Below are 26,738 nucleotides of genomic sequence, written 5' to 3'. Positions count from 1 at the left end.
CCTACTAGAACTACCTTATTTCTATTAACTTCCCATGAAGTTCAACTTGAGAAACGTTGCCCACTTATAGTCACTGCTGAGTGAAGTCTGAAGCTGCTAATTCATCTGGTGAGTTTTATCTCCTTGATTAGTCAGTCCTGTATTTTATTACTTGTATGTGTTTTCATGTTTGCCCTCATTTGTGAGCACAGTCCATCTGCAGTCTCTTCCACATCTGAGAGATTTGAAAAGTGTTTAATCAAAAATGAAATTGTTGGAAGGTGGCATTTGTGGAGCAGCATAGTTTCTTGACCTCTTCAAATATCCACATAAGCCAAAGCCACAAACTCCTGGACAACATTTAAAACAAAGCTCAGTGACAAGTTACCCACAAGAATCACTTTCAATAAAGCAAGTGAGACGACACAAACACAACCCATATAGAATCAGTGTCTACAGGGAAGGGAGCAGGTGGAGGTAATGTGGTATCTGGCAGATGGAGAACAAGAGAACCCCCAAAAAACCAGTGGGCACTCACTGGAAAGTATGGTGGGCCAATTTGAGAATAGCAGCTGAATTTGGGAAGGGTTTTGCTCTCTAATACAGGGTGAGTCCAAGAGGCCTATCATGAGAAATTCTGAAGGGATCAGAATAGTCCTAGTGCCTCGGAACTCTGAAAAACAACCACCCACACTGAGGAGAAGCTGCTGGAGTGGAATCAAAAGAAACGGGATCAGGACAATATAGAGGAAGGAAAGGGAAGGACTGACTGAAAATGGAGAAGCAGAACAGAGATAAGAAATCTCAACACCATAGTTTTGAAGGGGGATCTCTGTGGTTAGAAAATTCTGCCAAAATCTAAAGCTCAGAAAAAATTAGTGTCACATGAAAATGAGCAACAAAAAGGATCAAGGTAAAATCCCATTCAAAGTTATAAGAAAAAGGAGAATAAGAAGCAAAATAATATTTCTACTGGAAAAAAAAAGCATACTAGAAGGACATATTGTAACCTGCTATTTCAAAAATGAGCTAAAAGACGTTAAAGAAATGATACAAGAGGACAAAAGAACAACATAAATAAATGAGAATTAGGAAAGTCCGGAAATTATATAACTCAGTAAAAACTTAGAAAGAAGGTAATAAATCGTTTCAGCAATGAAGCTAAACTAAGAGGAACATAAGAGCAAATAGACACAATGGATAATGCTTTAAGATGAATAGGAAATGGAAGGGAGAGACAAATTTTTAAATTGAAAATAAATGATGAATAAAAATAAGAAGGTTAGAACAGATATACCAATATCATATGAAGTAAACTTTAAGACAGTGGATATTATCAGAGATAAAGAAGGATTTTCAGAATAACAGAAGGATCAGTTCATCAGGAAGACATAAAAATAATAACAGTATATATGCTTAATAACAGTGTTTCAAAATACATGAAGGAAAAGTTGACAGAATTAAAGGAAGAAATAGACAATTCTGTAATCATAGCTGAAAATTTTAGCATCTGTGTCTGTTTGTCATTAACGAAATGAGTTAGGAACCAACTTTAAGAGTTTTCCACTGGCCAATGATGGAACACTTTGAACTTTGGTAAGGATATTAATTGCAATTGGTTAAATTCCATGAATTAAGTTTAAATCCATAAGTTTATAACGATATTTCAAAATATTTAATGGGTCACATTTGGATGATGATAGGAAGTCAATTTGTTATTTTGAAAATAGGTAAATAAAGAGAAAATATTAAGTATTTATTCTGCCTTTCCTACGAGTACTGTATATTGAGTAATGAAATAGTGCAGGGAAGTGTGTTTTTATAAAAGTATATAATCACTTTGCAACTCCCAGTGAATTAAAACCTAAGCATTAAGCATCAATGGCTGCTAACATCACAAGAAGAGAAACAGCCAGACATAATCCTTCTGAAGAAAGGACACAATATTACCTATAATTGTGCCAAATGGATTAAATCTGAGTCTGATAAAACCTTTAGATCCTGCTGCCATTTTGCAGGAAACAGAGAACAGAGGAATGTATTGCTCCGTACCCTGAGTTTGCAATCAGCAAAATCCAGACGTGAGAAACTCTCTAGGCCAAATGTCTTGGGTTATTCAACAGACAAATTGTAAAAAAAAGAAAAGCATGGAGTAGGAATGCCTAGATTAAAAGAAACATATAAAACACAGTTAAAACACTAAGTGGATGAGACTGTAGTGTCTAAGGATGCACATGTGGGTGATAAAATTGTAAATGAAAACAAGGAAGTGATTTTACTCTGAAAGTGGCCACTACACTTACACAGTGGCTACTTTGAGGGGTAGTAAAGGAGCTGTGATTGGCATGGGGCATGTGGAAAGCCTTCAGAGGTGACTGACAACATCTTTGGCTGGATCTGAGTGGTGATTAAAAAGGTGTTTGCTTTATAATAATTCATTAACTCATACATATGTTTTGAGTGTTTTTTGTATATGTTTTATTTTGTAATAAAATGATTAAGAGGAAGGGAGATAGGGAAGGAGGGAGAGAGAGAGAGACTTAAAATACATAGCAACCCATTGCAATCTGTAGACCTTAGTTGGATCATGTTTTATTCAAACTATAAAACAAATTATGAGAAAATCAGGGAAATCTGAACACAGAATATTGATGATATCGATTAATTATTATTACTTTTTAAATTATGATAATGGTACTGTAGTTATGCTTGCAGAAGGCATCTTGTTATTTAGAGATGCACACAGAAATACTTACAAATGAAATTATATAACGTCTGTGATTTACTTTGGAATAATCTTGGGATGCAGTGAGGGAGTATAGACGAAAGAAGACATAGCCTAAATTGGTACTTTTAAGGCTAGGTATGGGTACAGGAGATCATTGTATATTCTCCCTATGATTGTAATTTTCCATAGTAAAAAGCATAAAACGGATTAAAAGAATTATATTAACAATTTTACTTAAAAAGTATATTTCTTCCAGTTAAAAAAGTGTGTTGAACTATTTGTCTGCAATCAAGGTCTCTCATTTCTAATCCTATTCGCTTTTTCTATGTTTTGAATACTCTGTGATCTGAAAAATATTGATTTTATTTTCATACATATTCTATCATTTTCTCTTCCTTTTTCGTCGTGCATTCCCTCTGCCTGGAATGCTCTCTCTTCTTCCTTTAGAACAGAGCAAATTCTACCACCTTCGTGAAATGTTCCCTGTTCTCTACAGCTGGAAATGATTTTTCCCTTATATATTCCATAGCTGTTTATTTATGCCTGTTTCAATGTCACTTTTCACTTCCTTTATTGTTCCATAGTCAATCATTCATGTATACACTCAACACATACTTGTCGAAGATCAACTGTATTCAATGCAATATGTCAGGGGTTTGGGGGAACACAGTAATAAATGAGATATATGTCCTGCCCTACATAGTCCCCAAAGATCTCACAATTTAATTAAGACAAGTTTATAAATAAGCATTCCTGTTATCAAAATATAGAATTCTAAGTTCTACAAGAGTGCCAAAGAGAATTTATTGTTGGTTTTAAGAAGAGGGAGTGATTTACATGCATGTACTCTATGAGATTGACTATTTCTTGAGGGCGATGTTTTGCCATATCCATCTCTGTATCTCCAATGATTCCCAGATTTCTGGTTTTCCTGATTGGATGAATGTCAGTGCTATTAACCAAAGTATGAAATAGCAGAGGAGGAACAGGTTTGGGGAGCAAGTAATGGATTTAGATAATGTCATATTGAGTTAGATGTGTCTGTGAGACATCTAGGTGGCAGTGACCAGTAGGTAGTGGCCACATGTGTATGGGTCTGAAGCTTAGAAGAAAAATCAAAGCTGGAAACAGAGAATTGGATGCATCTTTGTGATAGTTGAAGCCCTTAAGAAGACAAAATAAAGTGAGAAGAGAAAAGGGCTAAGGTCAAAATCTGGAGAGAATATTTGTGGGGTGAATAGAAGTAGAAAGTTTGGAAAAAAGACCAAGGAAAAAAGTCATATTGGTAAAACCATTGCCATGGCAGATACCCAATAATGTGCAGGTGACTAAAAAGGACAACCAGTAACCAGCCATGCTTTCTGTTCTCTGATTATGAAAAGGTTGCTATTGATGTGCGATATACTGCTTTTTATTTCTCTACCTTTGGGTAATTGACTGACACCTTTAATCCTAAGAGTTCTGCCATCTTGGGAACAAAATCAGGGTTCTATTTTTTTTTAAGAAATGATTGATTTATTATTATTAACCTTGTGCATAAGTCTTTGTAAGGGTATCTAGGTTAAATTTTGCATGATTATTGTCATGAATGAGAATTAGAGGAATTCTTCTTGTAATTAAATGGGCTAAATGCAAATTGCATAGTTTGAAGTCACCCAAGGGTAGCTTAATTTTTTTTTCTTTTTTATTGAAGAATAATTGACATACAAAATCAAATTAATTTTAGGTGTACATTGTAATGATTCAATATTTATATACATTATGAAATGATCACCACAATAAGTCTAGTCACCAGTTATTACAATATTATTGACTATATTCCATATGTTGTGCTCTACATGCCATGACTTATTTATTTTATAACTCGAAGTTTATACCTCTTAATCTCATTCACATATTTTGCCTGCTCTCCAATCCCTCCCTGCTCTGATATCCACTAGTTTGTTTCCTGCATTTATGAATCTGTTTCTGTTTAGTTTTGTTTGGTCATTTGTTTTGTTTTTTAGATTCCATGTATAAGGAAAATCATATGGTATTTGTCTTTCTCAGTCTGACTTACTTCACTTAGCATAATACCCTCTAGGTCAGTCCATGTTGTTGCAAATGGCAGGAAAATCAGGGTTCTTGGTTGCTGCATTCTCCTATGACTGTATAGCAATTCTGCCACTGCTTTCTATTTTGTACCTTCTACAGCCATTTCCTACATCCACCTAGGTATCTTGGGCCTCCTACAGTAGTTCTTTTTCAGTTATTATCAGCTGAATTCCCTACCTTGACATTATAGAAATAGTCTCTTTTAGTAATACAAATAACTCCGTGAGAGTTAGAAGACACGGTAATCAGTTCCAGCAAATTTGCTTTCCTGTTAGCAGAAAGATGAAAACTGATGAAAGGAGAAAAAGGAAACTAACATTTCTTGCACTTTACTAGTACAATACATTGTGCTAGGTACTTTATATGTTATCATTTGTAAGACTCATCACAATCCTTCAAGGTAGATAACATCCTTTTACAGATTAGGAAACTGATGCTCAGAGAGGTAAATAATAATAATTAACAATTCATGTGCTCAATATAATAATTGAGCACATGAATTCTTCCAAATGCTTTAATTAATTTACTTAATTCTTTCAACATGAAGTGGACTCTCTGGTTTTCTCCATATTATAGTTAAGAAAACCAAGATATAGAGCAGTCGAGTGATTTATCCAAGGTCATAGAGCTAGGAGCCAAGATTCAACCCTATGCAATCTGTATCCATAGCCCATACTTTTAGATTATCTTATATAATTTACTCCAAAAAATTCCAGCTGATAATGGGAGAATCTGGGATTTCAGGCCAGTTCTGTGTGGTTCCAAAGCCTGTACTCTCTAGAAATGACACAGAGAGGGTGGTCCAGTCTTTACTTCCGGAGCTTAGGGTACTTTGAAGGGCAGGGCAGTCTTCGAATACAGACTGAGTTGTAGGCTGGACTGTGGGACATGAGGAAGCCTGTGGATAGAGGGCCCTTGGAAAACAGAGGAGACTCAGAAAAACTGAGATTGGAGGGAACAGAAAGTCAAAAGTTTCTATTTCAGAATTGCAGGGGTAATGGGGCAGGATTGAATTTTCCTCCTCTGCGTGTCTTCTCCCCTTCTTTCCTCTTCTCTTCTGCATGGCAGTGTTTTCTTCATTCAGGGCCCAGTATTCACAGTTCTCCAATTCAACCATCCTGTGAATTAAATTGATGTTCAGTAAATGTTTGTTGAATAAGCCAGGTTTTGTAACTAGCCTGGAAAGCAAACCATGGTTTGTAAGTGATTTACTGAATTTCAAATAGCCAGCTTATAAAAGAACTTCTGGAACACAACATATGTGCAAATTGGAGGTTGCCTGCCTATTCAAATAGGGACTTCCAAATATATAGCAGTGAAAACACAGGTAACTCAGGTCCTGTTTTTGTTATTTTTACTATTATTATTAGATTTATTCAGAGATCTGAGCTTTAAAATATGGCAAGCCATCCTAACTTTCAAGTTACTGAATTATTTCTCTTCCTCATTGTTATAATTGGATACTTGAATTTTTTTTTCCCCCAGACATACTTAGAAAAACAAAGGTAATTTCCCCTTTCTCACCGATAACCAGAGGAACCACTTTATTGGGTGTTTCAGATATTGCATTTGTAGCAACTACTGAAATGCTCTCAACTGCTATTTAGAAGAATGGATATCATTCCAGATATCAATTTGCAAAAAGCTGGTTGTCCTTGTACTCAATGTGATCATTAAAATTGGTATATTAACTCCCATCTCTAATTTTCAGTGTGAAATTAATCAGAATTGGTCAGATATTATATATAAATCTCTTTCAGAAAATAGGAAAATCTTTTCTTTTCCTGACAAAGTGCCATTAGGAAAGCACATTTCTGAAAAGGTGCCAGGCTTGGCTTTCTTGTTGGCATAGCACATATTGTTGAGAAGTTAGTCCAAGGTCTATGTAATAGACTATTTTTAAAGTGTTTGTTTCAATTTGATCTGACAACTTAGTTTGGTTGGTTCTTTATCTCTTTCCTTTCCCTATAGTCCCTATATAGTGATTTTTAACCTTTGGTATGAAGGGAGTGTATATCATATTTTCTTTCCAAACTATACACATTTAATTCCATATATGCATATATACACAAAGCATTTTACATATAGTTTCAGGGCTTCTGAGGACCCGAGATTCATCCTTTAAACTTAAATCCAGTTCAAATATCTGTGAAGCCTTGAGACTGAATTAGGCTGAATGAATCACCCACTCTGTATTTTGATAGCACTTAATTTGTATCTCATCTTTGTTACTGTAATGATTGCATTCTTCTCTTCTATACTCAGTAGTGACCTCTCTATTTTTCTTTCCCTTGAATACCAAGCACACAGCACAAAACTGAGCCAATATACTTTGAATTTAGGAATTGATTAAATAATTGAATGAATTAGACTAGATTGGAAAATTCCATGGGAATAAAGGCCATTTCTGTTTTTACTGGCTATTGTATGCCTAGCTCCTAACACGGTGCCTAACACAAAGGAGGGATTTTGTAAATATTTGTTGCATAAACATTGGATGACTTAGTTCTGTTCATTGGAAGTGACTGGTGTATAGAACTGGTGTATAGACTGGTGTATAGAGACTTTGTGAACAAATATGATCTATTTTATACCAACTTAATCTTGGATGCAAAAACGTCAATAGATATTCCTAATTGTTCTAACCTTATATCTCAGTTAAACTCATTGTATTCTTACTTCCATTTTCCCTACCCATCCTACAATTCACCCATCCCACGTCTTATGTTCCATTTACTCATCTTCATATTATTATTTGCATACTGCATGAGCTTTACCTCCATGTCTTGTGTCTTTGCTTCTCTCATTCATTTGTTTGATTATGCAACACAAATGTAAGGAGCATTTACCATCTGCCAAGTATTGGGCAAGTTGCTGGCCATGCATATACAGCACTCATCCACACCCACCTGCCCCCACAGGAGTCAATTTTCTAGAGGAAGAGATAAACAAGAAAAGAGATCATTATAATAAAGTTAGTCAAGTACTAACAGAGAAGGCAAAATGCTGTACAAGTTACAAGGGTGTTGTTCACACTTTTTCCTGTGCCTGGAGTGTCCCTCTCCCATGTCGCCCCTACTTCTGAATATCTGTTAATATTCTACTTATCTTTTAAGATCCAGCCCAGATCTTGATCCTCCATGAAGTTTTCTAAATTTTTTCTCTGTGATCTTCCTTCACTCCCCTACCCCAATATGCCTTTCATAGTATTTGTTGCAATTCTCCGGGAGACTGTGCATACCTATAGGTTAGGAATTGTGTCTTTTCCATTTTTATGCCCTCACACAGTTCTTTAAAAGTTGTAGACTTATTGAATGGATATATCTGTCCTTCTTAGTCATGACATCCACACCCTATACCTCACCAACATGATTTATTTCCTCTCAAAGATTTCAAAGTCATTTTTTGTGCTATTCTTTACCTATACGTTGTGGTAGGTTGCCATGGCTACCATTATGTGGTTGAAAAGTTGCTCTCCTGTTTAACTTCTCTCTTTTGAATTCAGAATGAGGAACTGATGGGTCAACTAAATGGATGACTTGTCTTCTAGTCAGACAAGTGTTTGCTTCATAGTGGAAATCTACTTACTGTTAACCCGTTTCTTGTATTTGGAAACATGTTTTTTTATTCTTTGGATATCTAGATCTTTGCTCATATCATTTTTTTCTGTATTCCGCATAATTTTGAAACCATCATAAAATTTGCAGGATTTATTTTCAGGAATAGTTTATTATATTAGGAATATAATATATATATTCAGGAATAGTTATTATAATAAAAATATCCTGTGTGTATCAGGCACATCTGCCTAAGGGTCTAGAGATACATCTGCTTATAAGAAATAGAGAGAGCTCATCAGACATTACAGGCCAAAGTTAATGGATATTTACAGCTCAACAATGCCCTGACACTATCTCCACCAGGTACATGCACACTAGAATGTAAAATAGTTCCTTCATTTCCTTTTCTAATATGCTATAGGTCTAATAGCTTTGAAATGGCTCTTTTCTTCTTATTTCTTTTGGTTAAAACTAGTTAATTTAACAATTTCGAATGGTCAGCTTTTTCTGAATTGTAGATTAGACCCCAAACTTTCTCATTGCTTTTTATGGAATATTCGTTAATTTGAAATATTTTTCTAGGCAAAGCAGCTCCAAGAAAAACCTGTCCCTGGCCTACATTTTTATCCTACCTAATGGAAAGAAGAGAAGAATCCCAAGAAGAAGCAAACTTACACCACTGATACACAGGCCCAATGAATAACCTTAAGCATATCCAACCCAAATTTTAAGTTCATCCTCATGGGTTTGGAATAAGATGAAGAGAAAGAGGGAGCTAGCAAGAAGTTAACACACACCTTTTTTGTACCATTTTCCTTGCTATTCATATGTATTTGATTCCATTTCTCTGTTAATGATAAGTCTATGAGGGCTGACTCTTTGTTTTATTCAGTGCTGTATTATCAGAACCTTAAACAGTGCTTGGCACATGGTTTATTGATTAATTATCAAGGGTGAATGGATGAGTGAAAAGATTTTGAGTCAGAAGCATGTTTTTTATATTTGTAGCACATACTATGAGTCCTAAAACAATGTATTTTAAATCGTTTTTACATATATAATATTTGGTGAGCCAAAAAAAAAAGTTCCTTTCAGCACAATCTTAAGAAGTGCTGTTGATAAGTTCAGTACTAATAGCTAACTTATCCTGAAAAGTGTGCTTTTCCAATTTACCACTAATTGTAGGAATCAGCTTCAGATAAGTGATACAGCCACATCACACTATTAGCACTGGGGCTGGCCCCAGACCTGGCATGTGGGCAGGACCACAGTATAGGGTGGGGAGACAGTGTCAGGTGGGATTAAAAGCAAATGGCCCCAAACAGATAGATCTAGGTTCAAATTCCTGCTCTGACACGGCCTGGTTCTATGACATTGGCAATTACTTAACCTTTCTAGGCTTTTGTATCCTCATCTATAAAATGGGCATAAGAGCATTCCAAACTCACTAAGTTTGGAATAAGGATTGGATGAAATAATGGACTACATGTAAGTGCACGTGTCAGTATACTTTTTCTAGCCTCAGCTAACTGCTGAGAAGAGGGGTTCATTTTTGGTTAAGAAACTAGTAGAAGAACTTTATTCAGCTGTCTGGAAAACTGAGATTAGCTCTGCTCTGTGTTATCTAGAATATCGCTTTATCTGTCTGTCTCATTTTTTTTCCACCTGTAACACTAGAGCATATTTAGTCTGATCTGTCTGCTTCACAGGGATTTAAGAACAGCTAAGCTAACAAATGAGAGAAGAAAATAGCTTTGAACTGTTTAAATGAAAGGTGCCACAAAAATCAAATTAGAGTTCTATAGATAGTCTAAACTCAATTGAAACCAAATCGGACATAAATTCATTGTAAGAGTACATGCCTTTGTGGCCTTATACTTTGTGATAACCTAAGAGTATTGAAATCCTTTGCTAATGTGACGAGTGTCTAGAAGCATTGCTTATCAAAACAGGATAAATTGCATTCAGGAAGTAACTGCACATATATCAGCTTCCTCTTGATGATCATCTCCATGAATCAAAAGTTTAGTGCTGTTCTAAAAGACGTATTTCCTGTGACAAAGAATTACAAAATGTACAACTTAGTGTAACTGTCATATTTCAAAACACATACTCCAGGAATTGAAGTAAGAAAACCTTAAGTATACAAGAATTAAAGGCAAATACGTGAATACCGGAAATTGAAAGTGCAAGCCAGTAGTAGATTCCCAGAATTTTAAAGGTCTAAAGGACCTTAGGGATAACCTAATCCTTGTTGTCATAGATGAATTATTGATTTTTAAAAGAGAAACAAACACAACGTTTTTCTAAAATTAAATGTTCAATGTATATTTTTGTCACAGATGATTGTATCATTTTTTTATTTAAAATAAAACAATATAGCCAATTAGTGGGGCTGAGAGATCCAAAATAGGATTCTAGTTATGTTGAATGAGATATTTCAACCTCAAAATTTTTAAAATCAACAAAGTTATATGAAAATATGAGTTGGAGCAGAAATAAACTCTTAACTCTTGGTAAAATCCATAAAATATCTTTTATTTTTAGATTCTGGAGTCCCTGATATTCAGTTGTAACAAATGTGGTAATAGAAGAAAAACACAAAAAAGTTTGGAAATGATTGATATAGTGATTCAACAGAGTGATGAAGAATGCCAAAATCAGACATCTAAATTGGGACCTAGTTTATCAAACAGAGTGACTGGGTTCCTAAATTAATATGATCAATGAAGAAATGTAGGAAAATGAAAAATAATTGTTTTATAAATAGCAGAGTATGCAGTTATGTTGTTTTAGTTGTTTTTCAAAACTTTAACCTTGTTTCACTATTAACATGAGTTTCCCAGGATTCAAATACTGGATCCTGAGACAGGAAGTTTGTGCTTTTGAATTCATATCTCAGTTCAAAATTTTAATTGGTTTTGCAAAAAAGCTAATTAAACTTATTGCATTCATTCTTTGCAGAAACGTACTTCACCAAAATTATTTTGTAAAAAGTGCAGCCAGCATAGATATTTGTATGTTCTGTGCAAAATTAGATGTGTATATGTGTTTGTCTATTATCTGTGCATGAATCAAAATAGTAAACATCTTTTCTTTTACGTCTTCTAGGGTTGTCATAAAATAAAGGACTTTCATAATGTGGTAACTGAAGGCATGAACTTGAGTTTTCTCATAGCCTTGGTTTCAAATAATGGAAATTATACATGTGTTGTTACGTATCCAGAAAATGGGCGTACCTTCAATCTCACCAGGACCCTGACTGTAAAGGTGGTAGGTAAGCATGATTTGTATTTAAGTGCACACAACAAAAATACAATAATTGGGGCTGGCTCAGTGGCATAGTAGTTAAATTCGCACGTTCTGCTTTGGCGGATTGGGGTTCGTGGGTTCAGATCCCAGGCACGGACCTCTACACCACTCATCAAGCCATGCTGTGGCAGCATCCCACATACAAAATAGAGGAAGGTTGGCACAGATGTTAGCTCAGGGCCAATCTTCCTCACCAAAAAAACAAAAGCAATAATCTGATTTTATCTCCAAATAGTTTATTACAAACAAGTGTGTAAACTCTATAAGAAAAGAGGCTTATCTTTTTGGTTCACTGCAGTGTCCCCAGAACCTCCAGCAATTCCATGTACATAGTGGGCTTTCAATAACTTGGTCTACTGAATGAATATGTGAAAGAATGAGGTAAAGGCAGTTTGGGCAGTAAAAAGAGTGTCAGACAGATCTGTGTTCAAATTATAGCACTGCCATTTATTAGCAGTAGGACTTTGATCAAAGTTTCAGTCTTCTTATCTCTATGCTCGGACCAAGACTACCTAACATTCAGGATAGTTGAGAATATTAGAAACAACGTGCATATTATGCTAATGCAGTTCCAGGCAAGCAGTAGAGATTCAATGAATAGTAGTTAATGTTATTGTCAAAAAAGTGTTTTACTTGAATTAAATAAACGATGTCTTTCTAGGTACTGGAACTTTTGTAGCTAATAAAGCTATTTGCTGGCAGTGTTCAACCATTGCTTTACCGCAAGAGAAGAGAGCGTGCGAAACAAGGGAAGTGGAGAGAACAGTGTCTAGGAAGAGTCAACAGACTCTTATCAAACCCAGAAATCAAGAGAACCATTGTTAAGAGAGATGGCATTTAGAGGAGAGCCCTAAATGCCACTGTGCCCACTATTTAAAGTAAGAGCAGATCAGAGTGAGATATTTTCATACCCCATCTTTTAATAGATGGAAACATTGTGGCCAAATGACAGAAAGTAAACTGTTTAGAGACACTCCATGAGTTAGTAGAAGAAGTGATTCTAAATCTCAGGTTTCTGACTCTTTGTTTATGGCTTTTTCTACTAGTCTGACACCAGATTCAGCATAATTTTTTTAAGGGCTTTAACATAGTGCAAATAAAATTCAAATCAAACACTTACGTATCACTTTTCCTCTTTCCCTGCTTACTTTTTGAATAGTGCTGAGTTGGAGACTAATTCAGAAGAAAAATCAAACTAAATTTAGAACCTAACATGAGTGGACTTTAAAAGTCAAATGAATAATCTAACCTTATATTCATCTTGGCGGTTGTTTCTAACATATAGACTTAAATGTATCCATTTTTGGAAAGTTGGGAACAGGCATGCTTGGTCACTCTGATTTATAGATACAGAAACTGACAGACACAGATGTGGGGAGGTGGGTGTTTCTTATCCAACGTTTAAGCAACACAAGTTTTTTAAAACTGTGAAGTATTGAGTACTTATATACCAGTAGTAGATGCTCTAATATGCGTTAATTAATTTAATCCTTACAATGAACCTGTGAGATGAGTTTAATTAGCCTCATTTTAGAGTTAAAGAAAATTAGCTTTTCAAGGATTTAGTAAAAAAACAGGGGCATATGGTTAGTATATAGCCGTGTCACGATTAGAACACCCTGATCATTAAATATTTGAAGTCTCTACTCTTAAACACCATAATATAAAGCCCCTTCAGGGTACTTTTATTTTAATTTAGGAATACAAAATGTTATAAGGAGCAGCATTCCTATGAATAAACATTCAACTGATAGACATCATGTAGACTTACATGCTGGCCTCACAATTGTGATTTTGAATTTTCCATTTACTTATTTATTCATTTAATACTTATTTATTTAACCAGGTCCCATGCTAGACACTCTGGGTGCGTTAAGGAGAAATATGTAGAAAAGAAACAATTGAGTAAGACATGAGAGCGATTCATTATTATGTAATATGAGAAATCTACCTCTTGTAAGCTTTGGAAAGCAAAAACATTTGTTAAACATTCTATCCTGAAATATAGAGGATACTCAATATGTTATCTTTGTTTCTTTGCTTGTTTTAAATGACTGAAGTGCTGTAATTGACTGTATATTGGACTGTGGGTCCTCTCAAGAAGAATTGACAAACCATGCCGGGAAGTTGGGCAAGACTTCACAGAAGAGCCAATTTTTGAAATGTGTTATGAGGAATCAAGACTACATAATTTAACATCATCTCCTTTTGTTCTTTCTCTCTCTCACAGGGTCTCCAAAAGACGTATTGCCCCCCCAGATCCATTCACCCAATGATCTTGTGGACTATGAGAAAGAACCGGGTAATTATATCTGTGCCTCTGAATTGCAGTTAGAGTCTCTTAATAAAATGTCACATAAGTTAACGCAAGAGAATAGAGGGCTATTGTAAAAAAAACACATGAATTGCAACTGAAATGTTGTCAGAACCCGAGGACGCTCTGGGGACTAGCCTCTTCATCCATCTCATGGGCAGCTCAGGGATTCACTGCTTCTCTCTCAGCAGATACTCTCCTCTTCCTCTGGGAACGGTTTTATGCTCCTGATTAGTGATTTCTGTTTGATGCAAACTTTAGCTTGCACAGAGCTTTGGTTTGCCAAGGCTGCAACATGAGCACAAGCCATCCTTTCAGCTTCCGTTCCACTACAAAGGGGCGAGAGGTGGAGCGTGGAGTCAGGACTGTGGATATAATAGGTAACAACTGATGGAACCAGTGGACCCTGATTCAGAACACCATTGCATGTGTGCTATGGCTATCTGGGTCTCCTTTTAGTTTTCATAATTCTTCATTCTACACAAAGATCATTTGTAACTGACCAAATAACGCATAATTTGTTATTCTTCTGACACAAAGCCTTCCACAGTTAAGTTGAAAACCATAGAAGATGTTAATGTTTTCTGTATTATCTTTTATAATAAATTCACTGCAAACCCAATGAGAAGTATAAAAGAACATTCATTTAAAATATGCTAAAGATAATAGAGGCCGTGATGAACATAGATGGAGAACAATACCAAAAAAAATATATATATACTACGATCAGGTTTCAAATAGTAATCTGCCTTGTAAAAAAACAGAGAACACACTAAGGGGTCTCCCAACCCCAAATGGATCAGATTTTTTGGAATTAGCAGTGGCTTTATATAGTAATATGAACGTTCTTCCTGGTATCAGGGTAAACCCTTACTGATCACCTAAATATGTTTTATCTACCTATCCTATTATGGTTACAAAAGCATTCCTGAGTGCTTGTTGACTTGTCTTCCTACATATTGATAGAGAAAACTGGAGAGGAAAGATCTAAGAACCATGCACTGGAAAAGAGGATAGAGTATGACCACTCAATGAGACACACCTGAGTTCAAATTAGGATGATATAATTTGTCATCTAAACCTGGATACTTTTGGAGGGTGAAATCAGTCAATATTAATAACTAACGAGGAAAGCAAGCATAAAACAGATGTGCCCTGGGCAAACTGGAATGGAAGGTCAGTCTAGGTCAAATCCTGGTCTGCCACTTATTAACAATTTAATCCAGAGATTGCGTTTAGTATCTTTAAGTTTCAGTTTTCGCATCTGTAAAACATAAATTTAAAAAATACCTCATGGTGGGGCCAGCCCGTGGTGTAATGGTTAAGTTCAGCACGCTCCGCTTCAGTGGTCCCGGTTTGCAGGTTCAGATCCCGGGCGTGGACTTACACCTTATCAGCCATGATGTGGCAGCGACTCGTATACAAAATAGATGAAGACTGGCACAGATGTTAGCTCAGGGACAATCTTCCTCAAGCCAAAAGAGGAAGATTGGCAACAGATGTTAGCTCACAGCGAATTCTTCTCAACAACAACAACAACAAAAATACCTCATGGTATTTTGTTAAAATTAAATAAGACCATGAATAAGTATAAGTATTTAGCACAGTGAATTAATCAAAGTTCTAAGTGAGTGTGCTGCTACTACTGCTGTTGTTAATATTATTATTATTTTTTTATTACCATTTTCTACCTAGAGATGCCCCTGAACCTCGTGTCCCATCTCAGAAGGATAGCATAGAATTTTCTATTTGTAAATTGTCTTTAAATTTATTGAATGCACCCTGGTAGCTTGAGCCTTTCAAGACACGACCTGTCTGGCCAGTCCTCTCAGTGATGGCAATGGCCCATCTTCTCTGAGCCAAGCACCAAGAAGCTGGAGAACCCTTCTTTAGTCACCTTTTGTTCGTGAGAGAAATACCAGAGAAGAGTAGTCCATGGAGGTTTGGGACTAAAAAGAATATCGTCAGAGCCTTTTTGAACAAATATTGTTATTTTAGAACGTATATGTCAACTGTATCAAAAGATGGTCATTGTAGTAATTTTATAGAGAGTTTATGGCACCTTTTCTTGGGTTGGTTTGTTTTAGAACAAAGTATGGTACATTGCCTTATGGTAGCCTCAGAAGTAGGGTTTTTGGTGCATGTAATTTTTATAGCTTCTGATTAGTCACAGAGTAGAACCAATATAGCCATGTGAAAGTTACAAACTCATGGATTAACTTGTTTTTTTAGGAGAGGAGCTACTCATCCCCTGTAAAGTCTATTTTACTTACCTGAAAGACTCTCGCAATGAGGTTTGGTGGACCATTGATGGAAAAAAGCCAGACGACACCGCTGTGAACGTAACTGTTAATGAAAGGTATCGTTAGCGCAGGCAAGGGGGTGACTAACCTTTGTCCCTCAATCGAATGCCCTCTGGTGTATACTAATCAATGAAAATAAAAATTCTCATTTTTGCCTATCATTAGCAAAAGTCAGCAAGATTTTCAAGTCTTTAGTGGCTGCATCCCAAAGCAGGATTACTGGACTTGCAGTAAGGCCCAGAAACCATCTGATGATCACACATTTATGATACCCACTTAAAAGTAGATGGAACGCATATCTTACGTGAATGAAAAGTCTCCAATATAGGGTTGTGGGTAGATGAAAGCCTGTCATTGTGGTTCTTCTCTTTCTCAAGTCTGGAGTCTGGGCATATTTGTGCCTCAGATAACTGTGTTAGTTTCTTGTCTTGCCTTGGGCATTGGTTCCATATCTTCCTCCTCCTCCTCTTTAATTCGCACGGCATGTATGTCACAGTTATAATTGATAATTATTTTTTTAATATTGACTAAGTGCATTTATGTTCTTTAAATTTTATTTTAAAAGTGGATGGGGTGGTAATATAGCTCCCTCTTAAAATAACAACCTAGGTCATTTCATTTTTAAACTTGAGTTTCTTTTGAAGGGGGTTGGGTTGGTAAGGAGGAAAATATGAAGACAAAAGGTTCCTCTGTAAATGAAACGCAGAGCAATTGGTTCCCTGCAGCAGTTAATAGAAATTTACAGCTGACCAATTACATGACAAAGTAATTCCACTTCCTTAAGCCTTGTCACCGCTGTGCAAATAGATCTTAGGTTACTTGAACTCCTAGAATTTAAAGGATATTTATTTCCTAATAATAAACTCAGACTTTGTGCAGAAGTTGTAAAATGTCTACTTTGCATCAAGTACTATGCAAAGTACTTGGTCCCAAACTAGGTGGATTTTACAGGAGAAACAATGACAGAGCAGACATTTCAATATAATGTGATAAATGCAATGAGTGGGAAGTATTGAATGTTATGGGAAGATTTACTTGGGGATTCCAGTCAGTTTTATAGGATTAGGTAATGCTTCTCAGGTAGTAGAGCACCTGAATAAAGATTTGAAGGATGAGTCAAAATTAACTAGATAAAGAAATGGGAACTATTCCTGGTGGAAGGAACATCATGTGCAAAGGCCTGGAGGTTAGAGATGCAGAGCATATTCAAAGGTACAGAAGCAGCTTCCTAAAATTGGAGCAGTTTTGGCAGAAGTAATTGATGAAAAATGTTTCTGGAGGCACAGAGGGAGAGTTATTGATCATTTCAGTAATTCTGAACATTGTGCTTCCTATCCTCATAAAAATAATGAATAAATAATAATGAAAGTCATATTGTTCCTCCTTGCTGCTATTAAAACACATACTGTTCATAGTTGAACAGTGCAGTTAAGCCTAGGCTAAACCCATCACAGCCCTTAACCAAGTTCTTATGCCTAACCGTAAGCCTTATCAGAAGGAGAATCTGGATGGCAGTCAGCTGTGAGAGAGATTTTTTTCCCTTTTGAGCCAAGTAGTTTGAAGGGATTTTTAAATCTTGATCTTGGACCCAAAGCACTTGAGCTCTGACTTGCTGAGATTTGGATATATTTATTTTCACAAAGTTTACTTGCTCCAAGCAGTTTCTTGTTTTTGTATGTTAGGATTTAACCATGAGTTTTCAGCATTTTGACCGAAATATTCTACCTATGTTCAAAATCCAAGCTTTGGGAATCCTTGAAATGCATCAACTCTTACTGTGGGATAATAATAATAGCATATATGAATGTTTATTAAGCATTGTTCTAGTATCTACACATTAACATACTCAATTTTCAGAGTTCTTGAGGAAGTTAATACCTGTAATGCACTGTGTAGGCATTACTACTTTCCTCTTTTTCAAAAGAGGAACTCAAGACTTGGAAAGACTGTTACCCTGCCCAAAGTATATAGCCAATAAGTGGCAAAGCCTGGACCAATACCCAAATGGATCTGGCCTCAGAAGCTTCCTGTCCCAGAAGTTTGAGAGAAGGAGATATTTTGCTTTGGAGAGAGATGTATAGTATGATATGCCAACACTGGGGTTTGATCTAGATATTGGGACTGTGGGTAATACAGATGGTAAAGAATAGTGTTGGATCTAGAAGCTATTCTCCTTTTGCAACCATTGGATCACAGGCAACACAGGTTATCGAATTCTGTCTGCTCTCACCTAGGGGCTCTGTGGTTGTCTACTTGTCTGATTCACACACAGCACATGACCCTTGTATCTCACTAATGCTTTGATTTTCTTTCCCCTATTTCTAGTGTAAGTCAGACTCTAACGGAAGATGAATGGAGAACTCAGCTTTTGAGCATCAAGAAAGTTACTGCTGAGGATCTCAAACGCAACTATGTCTGTCATGCTAGAAATGCCCGAGGGGAGGTTGACAAACTAGCCAAGGTGAAACAGAAAGGTAATGGATGCATTCAGCGGATGAATCTGTAAACTCCAAATGTAACACTGTGGTGAATAAGGAAAAAAGGAGAAATTGAGAAGGAGAGAGCTCCAGCACCTAGCACAACATCTGACACATAGTAGTAAATCAAAGTTGAGTGAAAAATTTTGAAAGTTCTATGTAAAGTTACTCAAAATATTGTTTCTAATAGTTTTAGTAACTTAATGCCCAAATGTGGCTAAAAAATTCATATGATTATGATAATGAGGAATAATTTTATATCTATACAGTCCTAAAAAATGAAAAATAAAGAAAATATTCAAAGCTACTAAATATATAATAAAATTGGTAGAGTCACATATTGTTGATGAATTGTAAAGACCTTTTTAGAAATCACTGATGGCAGAGTTCAACTCATAAAAATGATCATACCATATGACTTAATGCTTTGGGAATTTTTCCTGAACAAATAACAGAAAGAGAATTATGTACCCATTGATATTCTTAGAAACATTATCTATAATAATGAAACATAAATAGCAGCCATCTAATCGTATGCAAGTAGTTAAGTATGATATAATATAGTCTCAAAAAATATAAATTTAAAATAATCTTTTTAAACACTATGTATTACTATTCAAGCTTGTTTATATAATATACCACTAGCCACAATTGCTTAAATAAAAATTATTTAACCTATTACTTAAAATGATGTAAAAATAGTTTCTATATTGATATTGCCATATTTTTCTATAATAAATGAAAATTATAAAGCTTTATTGTGTGAGCTGTCGCTCCCGAAACAGACTGTGTCTAAAATTCTCTTTGGGTCTCTCACCTAACGCAGAACCTCAGACAATTAATCCTTTCAAGAATGTTTTTCATTGATATGGAGAAAGAAAATGATGATTTATCACACATTCAGTCAAGTCATTCAGAATCATTCTGGATCCCAGTGTCAGGTATAGCCAGTCAGATAATATTTATATCAAAATTTAAAAAAAAAAATTAATTTATAACTGTTACATTTTGCAACGGGATTTAAACCTTTTTAAAGCTGGTGAAAAAACACGCTTCACCTTAATATTTCATTAAAATTTAGAAAGACCAAAGGCCTGAAATGTATATGCGTCTTAAGAATTCTTAGTGGGGGACGGCCCCGTGGCTTAGCGGTTAAGTGCGCCGCTCCGATGCTGGCGGCCCGGGTTCGGATCCCGGGCGCTCACCGACGCACCGCTTCTCCAGCCATGCTGAGGCCGTGTCCCACATACAGCAACTAGAAGGATGTGCAGCTATGACATACAACTATCTACTGGGGCTTTGGGGGGAAAAATAAATAAATAAATAAAATCTTAAAAAAAAAAAAAAATTCTTAGTGGATTGGTTCTGGATAGTTAATTGCTTTTGCTCCTCAGAAGTCAGTGTAAAGAGAGAAGACTGAATAATATAAGGCAATGTTTCCCCAAGTTGGTTTCTAAGAACACTAACAAGACTCTATAGTATTGCAATTCATTATTTGTACTCTAGACTCAGATGGCCTGTGTTATAATCCTGGTTTCTGTGCATCCTAACTCTGTGACCTTGGAAAAGTCACTTAACTTCTCTGAGCTTCAATTTCTTTATATACTTAAAGTAGGCAAAATAATAACACTACCTCATAAGGTTGTTTTAAAGTACTCAGCACAGTTACTGACATATATATGTATACAGTAAATGCTCAATAAATGTTAGCTCTTCTTATTTCCACAAGATTTTCATAGGCATTATTTGACAAAAGCTTTATAGTCAAGTAAGTATCATTAAAGTCTAGGTTAAACAAAATCAATCAAATTACTTTAGTTCAGGGCCCCTTAGAGTCTTTAATATATTAACATTTGATATGAATATCTGCAGGAGGTTGGAAGATAGCAGGCAGGATTTTTTCAGATATATTTGACTCCAGATTCTTTAAGTATGGAGGATTTTGTGGGACTCATCTTCTGAGGCATGTGTTTTGGGAAATAGTTATGGAGGATGACATAAATTAATAACTTATTGTCAGATGGAGAGGATCAAAACAATTAATGAAAATAATGTTTAATCTAAGAGTGATGCACAAATCTGTCCACCAGAGCTGCTTGAGTGGCTCCCCTTACACAGAAGGTCGTGCTCGGAATGGTTTAGTATGAACATCATGAGGAACACAAAGTGACAGGTGTATCCGCTAAACCATGTGATATGTGCTGGAAGGTGACATTTAATGTAGTCACGTCTTTGTACATTCAGTGGTACCAGAGGTGTTATGGGTTTGTCTACTTCTATTATGGGCCGCCTAATGCTGAAATTCAGGGATGATATCTGTGTTCACATCCATACATTATCTGTGTGGATCCTTCTCTGAGTTTATTGACAAAGCATTCTATGTGCTTCTTCAAAAACATGACAGGAAGGGGCTAGGGCCTAGCATGAGAGGAGTTCACTGGGATAGGTCCTTTGACAGCACAATTTCATCTAGTCGGTTAAAGCAGAGTGTTAAAGGAGAGGCAGCTAATGTATGTTTTCTGATAGAAGAGCAGTGGGGACTAAGGCAAGGTGTATATTGAACTTTATGAGAACCTGCCAAACCTATTTCTAAAGAGATTATACCATTTTACACTTCCACTAGCAATGTATATAAATTCCAGGTGCTCTACTTCCTCACCAACTTTTGGAGTTGTCAAACTTAAATTTTAGCCATGCTGGTAGATGAGTACTGGTATCACATTGTGTTTTTAGTTTGTGTTTCTCAGATACTAATGATGTTGAACACTCTTCGTGGATTTATTGACCATTAATTAATAGTTCTTATTTTTGTGAAGTGTCCGTTAAAATCTTTGGCCCATTTTGTTATTGGGTTGTTTGTTAATGAGTTGTAGGAGATATAATATATATATACATAGTATCACATTTGTCAGATATATGACTTGTAAATATTTTCACCTAGTTTGTGAGTTCATTTTCTTTTGATGAGCAGAATTTTTAAAAATTTCATGAAGTCCATTTTATCAATTTCTTCTATTATGGTTAGTACTTTCTAAATCCTGTATTAGCAATATTTGATTTATAGATTTTTTTTTAATACTTAGACTTATGATCCATTCCAAATTCATTTTTTTTTATGATGTGAGGTATGGATTAAGGCTTAGTGGTGGTGGTGGTGGTGGTGTTATTTCCATATAGAAACCAGTTGTTCTAGCCTCATATTGAAAAATCTCTCCTTTTTTTTTATTGAATTGAATGACAATTTGGCAAAAAAAAAAAAATTGACCCTATGAATGTGAGTCTATTTCTGCATTCCCTACTTTGTTCTATTAATCTGTTTGTCTGTCCTTAGTCCAATACCACTCTGTCTTGATTAACAACTTTAAAAGAAGACATGAAATCAGATACTATATATCCTTCTCCTTTTTTCTTTTCCAAGATTGATTTGACTATTCTAGGGATCATATATTTTTTCATATAGATTTTAGTGTCAGCTTGTCAGTTTCTACATAAGAGCCTGGTGGGATTTTATTGGGATTGCATTAAATTTATAAATCAATTTGGGGAGAATCAAAATTATAACAATATTGAGTTTTCCAATCCATGAACATGATATATCTCTTAATTTATTTAGGTTCCATTGAATTTTCTCAGCAATGCCTTTTTTTTTGTAGTTTTGAGTGTATGGGTCTTGCACACATATTGTTAAATTTATCCCTAAATATTTTGTCTTTGATACTATTATAATGGTATTTTTAAAATTTCATTTTCCAATTGCTCATTGAGAGAAAATAGAAGTGAAATTAATTAATTGTCATATTTTTACCTTTGTCTTTTGACTTTCCCAAATTCACTAATTAAATACAATTTCTGTTTGATGCTTGTTTGGTTTTTTAGGTTTCTTAGCATTTTCTACACACTTGTTCGTTTCACCCATAAATAAACAGACTTTTACTCCTTCCTTTCCAAACTTTATACATTTTGTTTCTTTTTCCTGCCTATTTCACTGTTTTGGACCTCCAGTACCATGATCGGTGGAAGTGATGAGAACAGCCATCCTTGCATTGTTCCCTATCTTAGAGACCAAGCATTCAGTTTTTATACACTCTAAAGTATGATATTATTTGTAGAGTTTTTGTAGGTGACGTTTATCTACACCTGGGATTAATCTTCTATTTTTGGTTTGTGGAGAGTTTTTGTTTTTTTTATAATGAGTGTCTGTTGAAATTTGTCAAATTCTTATCTTCATCCATTGAGAGGATCATATGATTTTTCTCTTTTGTTCTGTCAATGTGATGATTTATGCTAATTGACTTTGAAATGTTGATCCAGTCTTTCATTCCTGAGATAAACCTGCACGTTGTCATGACTTATTTTCCTTTTTATATATTGCTGTATTTGATTTACTGATATCTTGTTAAGGATTTTTTGCTCATATTAAGGATTTTGCTCCTGTCTTTGTTCATGAGGGATATTGGTCTGTAATTTTCTTGTTTTGTAATGCCTTTGACTAGTATCAGTGTTACGCTCGTCTCATGATGTGAACTGGATGATGTTCCTTCTTTTGCTATTATCTAAAAGCTTTTATATATGTTATTTCTTGCTTGACTATTTGAAAGAATTACCTACGAAACTATCGGGGCCTGGTGTTTTCTTTATGAGAAAGCTTTTAATTATGAATTCAGTTTCTTTACTAGTTATTCAGATCTGTTTCTTCTTCAATTTGGGGGATTTTCTTTCAAAGAATTTTTTCTATCTAAGTTGTCACATTTTTGGCATAATTTTTTTTGCATTATTTCCTTATTATCCTTTAAATGTCTGTAAGATTTGAAGTGATTCTCCTTTTGTTATTCCTGATATTAGTAATTTATATTTTTACCCATTTGTTCTTCATCATTCAAGATAGATTTTTCCCAAATTTACTAATTTTTTCAATAAACAGACATGTTTTCATTTATTTTTCTCTCTTTTGCATTTTATTAATTTTACTCTTTAGTATTTTCTTCTTTGCTTACTTTACACTTAATTTGCTCTTCTTTTTCTATAATTTTAAGATGCAAGCTACATCGTTGATTTTAAATAATTCTTCCTTTTTTTTTTTTTTTGTGAGGAAGATCAGCCCTGAGCTAACGTCCATGCCAATCCTCCTCTTTGCTGAGGAAGATCAGTCCTGAGCTAACATCTATTGCCAGTCCTCCTCCTTTTTTTTTCCCTTTTTCTCCCCAAAGCCCCAGTAGATAGTTGTGTGTCATAGTTGCACATCCTTCTAGTTGCTGTATGTGGGACGCCGCCTCAGCACGGCCGGACAAGCCGTGCGTTGGTGCGCGCCAGAGATCCAAACCCGGGCCCCCAGTAGCAGAGCACGCGCACTTAACTGCTAAGCCAGGGGGCTGGCCCCAATAATTCTTCCTTTTTAACGTAAGCATTCAGAGCTGTAAATTGCTCTCATAGAACTACTTTAGCTGAAACAAATGATGAAATTCTGAATTTTCATTATCATTCAATTCAAAATATTTTCTAATTTTCCTTATAATTTTTTTTGGCCCATGGTTTATTTAGAACTGTATTACTTAATTTACCTTTATTTGGGGATTTTTCAGGTAACATTTTTTTATTAGATTATGTATTAAAATTTATTTGAATTTTGGAACTGACTTTGTGTTCACTTGATCTTGATAAAGTAACTGGTAATATTTCATATTGTCATTTAAGTACAGGTGTTAAAAGTTGGGGAAAAGGTTTCTCTGACTTAGGACTCCCTGGAAAAACTGTATGGTGGAGTGGGAGGAGCATGGGTTTTGGTGCTAGACAGACCTAAGTTCAAGTTCTGGCTCTGGTACTGACTGAGTGTATGAGCTGGTCCAAGCCTTTCTTTTCTCATCCTTCAGATCCCCAACTCCCAGTGTGTCTATGAAAATGGAGGGAACAGGTAACAAGAGCTTAGTACATGGCTGCACACTTGATTCTAATTTCTAAAATAATTCTGTTGTGGCCAAAAAATATACTCTTTATCATTTCCTTCCTTTTAAGTTTATTGGTGTGTTTTGTTTTGTTTTTTTAAGTCCCAGTGATTTGTCTGTCTTGGTGAATATTTCACATGCAGTTGAAAAGGATGTATATTCTGTAGTTTTGGTGTTCTATAAATGTCAGTTAAATCAATTGGTGTCAGTGCTGTTCAAGTCTGCCATATCTTTACTGATTTTTTTAATATACCAATTTTTGAGACAGAGAGAGGTGTTGAAATCTTTACATAGAATTGTGGATTTTTCTAATTCCTTAAGTCTACCAGTATTTGCTTCGTGTATTTTGGAACTGTTATTAGGTACATACACATTTAGGATTATTATGCCTTTTTGATGAATTGATTCTTTTAAATGATGATATGTCTATTTTTTTCTGTTAATACTCTGTGTGTGATATTAATTTAGCCACTCAAGATTTCTTATAATTAGTATTTGTATGATATATCCTTTTCTATCCTTTTATTTTATGTATCAATGTCATCATATTTAATGTACATCTCTTATACACAGCATATTATTGGGTCTTGATTTCTTAATATAGTCTGATAGTTTCTGTCTTTTAATTTATATGTTTAATCCATTTATCTTTAATGTAATTATTAATATTATTGGCTTTAAGTCTACCATCTTGCTATTTGTTGTCCACCTGTTGCATCTATTCTTTGGTGTTTTTTTCCTTCTTTCCTGCCTTCTTATGGATTAATTGATAATTTCTTAGTATTCAATTTTATCACCTCTTTTAGCCTATTGGCTCTATCTCTTTTTTTCTCTAGAATTTATAATATTTATCTTGAATTTATCACAATCTGTCTTGAATTAATCACTTAACGTAATTTATGAGAAACTTACAATGGCATACTTTCATTTCTTCTTTCCTGTCTTTTGTTTGTTATATTTTAGTTTTGCATATATTATAAATGCCACAATACATTGTTATTATTTTTGCTTTAAATAATTATCTTTTAAAGGAATTAAGAACCGAGAAAAGATTTTTGTATTTATTTGCGTGTTTTCCATTTCTGGCACTATTCATTCTCGGTAACATTTCAGTCTGAGAAGTATTTAATATTTCCGGTGGTGCACATCTGCTGGTTACAAATTCTCTCAGCTTTATTTTAATCTGAAAGTGTCTTATTTCATCTTAATTTTTATATTTCAACAGTTTATTAAGAAAGTTTTCAAATACGTGGAAGATTTGAAAGAATTATACAGTGAGCAGTCATCTACCCCACCTAGATTCTATCATTTTGCTCTTTGCTTTATCACATATCTATCCATCTAGCCCTTCCTCTATGCATCCATTAATACATCTTATTTTTTGGTACCTTTAAAATAGTTTCAGACATCAGTAAAGTTATCACCTAAACATTTAAGCATCTTATATTGTCTAGATTTTAATATTTATTTACAGTTCTCTTGCCATTTTTTAGTTAAAATTTGCATAGTGACAAATTGTATAACTCAAGTGTATCATTTGCAAATTTATGAGAAATGTATATATATGTGTGTGTGTAACCTAACATCCTATCAAGATATATAATATTACCAATACTATAGACAATAACCTCCCGCCTCTTCCCTTTATCAGTCAATCCCTGCTACTCCTACCTCCCCTACCACTGCCAAGGCAACTGTTCTGATTTTCCTTATCAGAATAGATTATTTTTTCTTTCTAGAACTTTATATACATGGACCTACACAGAATGCACTGTTGTATAAGGCTTCTTTCACTCAGCAAATGTTCTTGATATTCATCCATGCTGTTCTGTGTATCAGTTGTTTGCTTCTTTTGTTTGCCAACTAGTGTTTCTTTGAAAGAATACATCACAGTTTGTTTATTCATTCTCTGGGTGGTGGACATTTGGGTGGTTTCCAGTTTTAGAGTCTTTTGAATAAAGCTTCTGTTAATATTCTTCTCTGAATCTCTTTATGGACTTTTATTTCTCTGATGTGAATTCCTATGAGTGGA

General features: G+C 35.0%; 1 protein-coding gene across 2 annotated transcripts in view; it reads left to right on the top strand.

The window, feature by feature from the left end:
* IL1RAP (interleukin 1 receptor accessory protein) overlaps positions 1–26,738 on the top strand; it is a 130,778-nt gene that overhangs the window by 85,964 nt on the left and 18,076 nt on the right. For both annotated transcript variants that reach the window (XM_058556116.1, XM_058556117.1), the window contains exons 5-8: positions 11,473–11,638; positions 13,904–13,975; positions 16,220–16,346; positions 18,616–18,764. In XM_058556116.1, the coding sequence (XP_058412099.1) occupies positions 11,473–11,638; positions 13,904–13,975; positions 16,220–16,346; positions 18,616–18,764 (514 nt within the window). The remainder of the gene's footprint in view (positions 1–11,472; positions 11,639–13,903; positions 13,976–16,219; positions 16,347–18,615; positions 18,765–26,738) is intronic.

The sequence above is a fragment of the Diceros bicornis genome, chromosome 15 (assembly GCF_020826845.1).
Source record: "Diceros bicornis minor isolate mBicDic1 chromosome 15, mDicBic1.mat.cur, whole genome shotgun sequence".
Taxonomy (NCBI): domain Eukaryota; kingdom Metazoa; phylum Chordata; class Mammalia; order Perissodactyla; family Rhinocerotidae; genus Diceros; species Diceros bicornis.
This window is presented reverse-complemented; position numbering and strand designations above follow the sequence as displayed.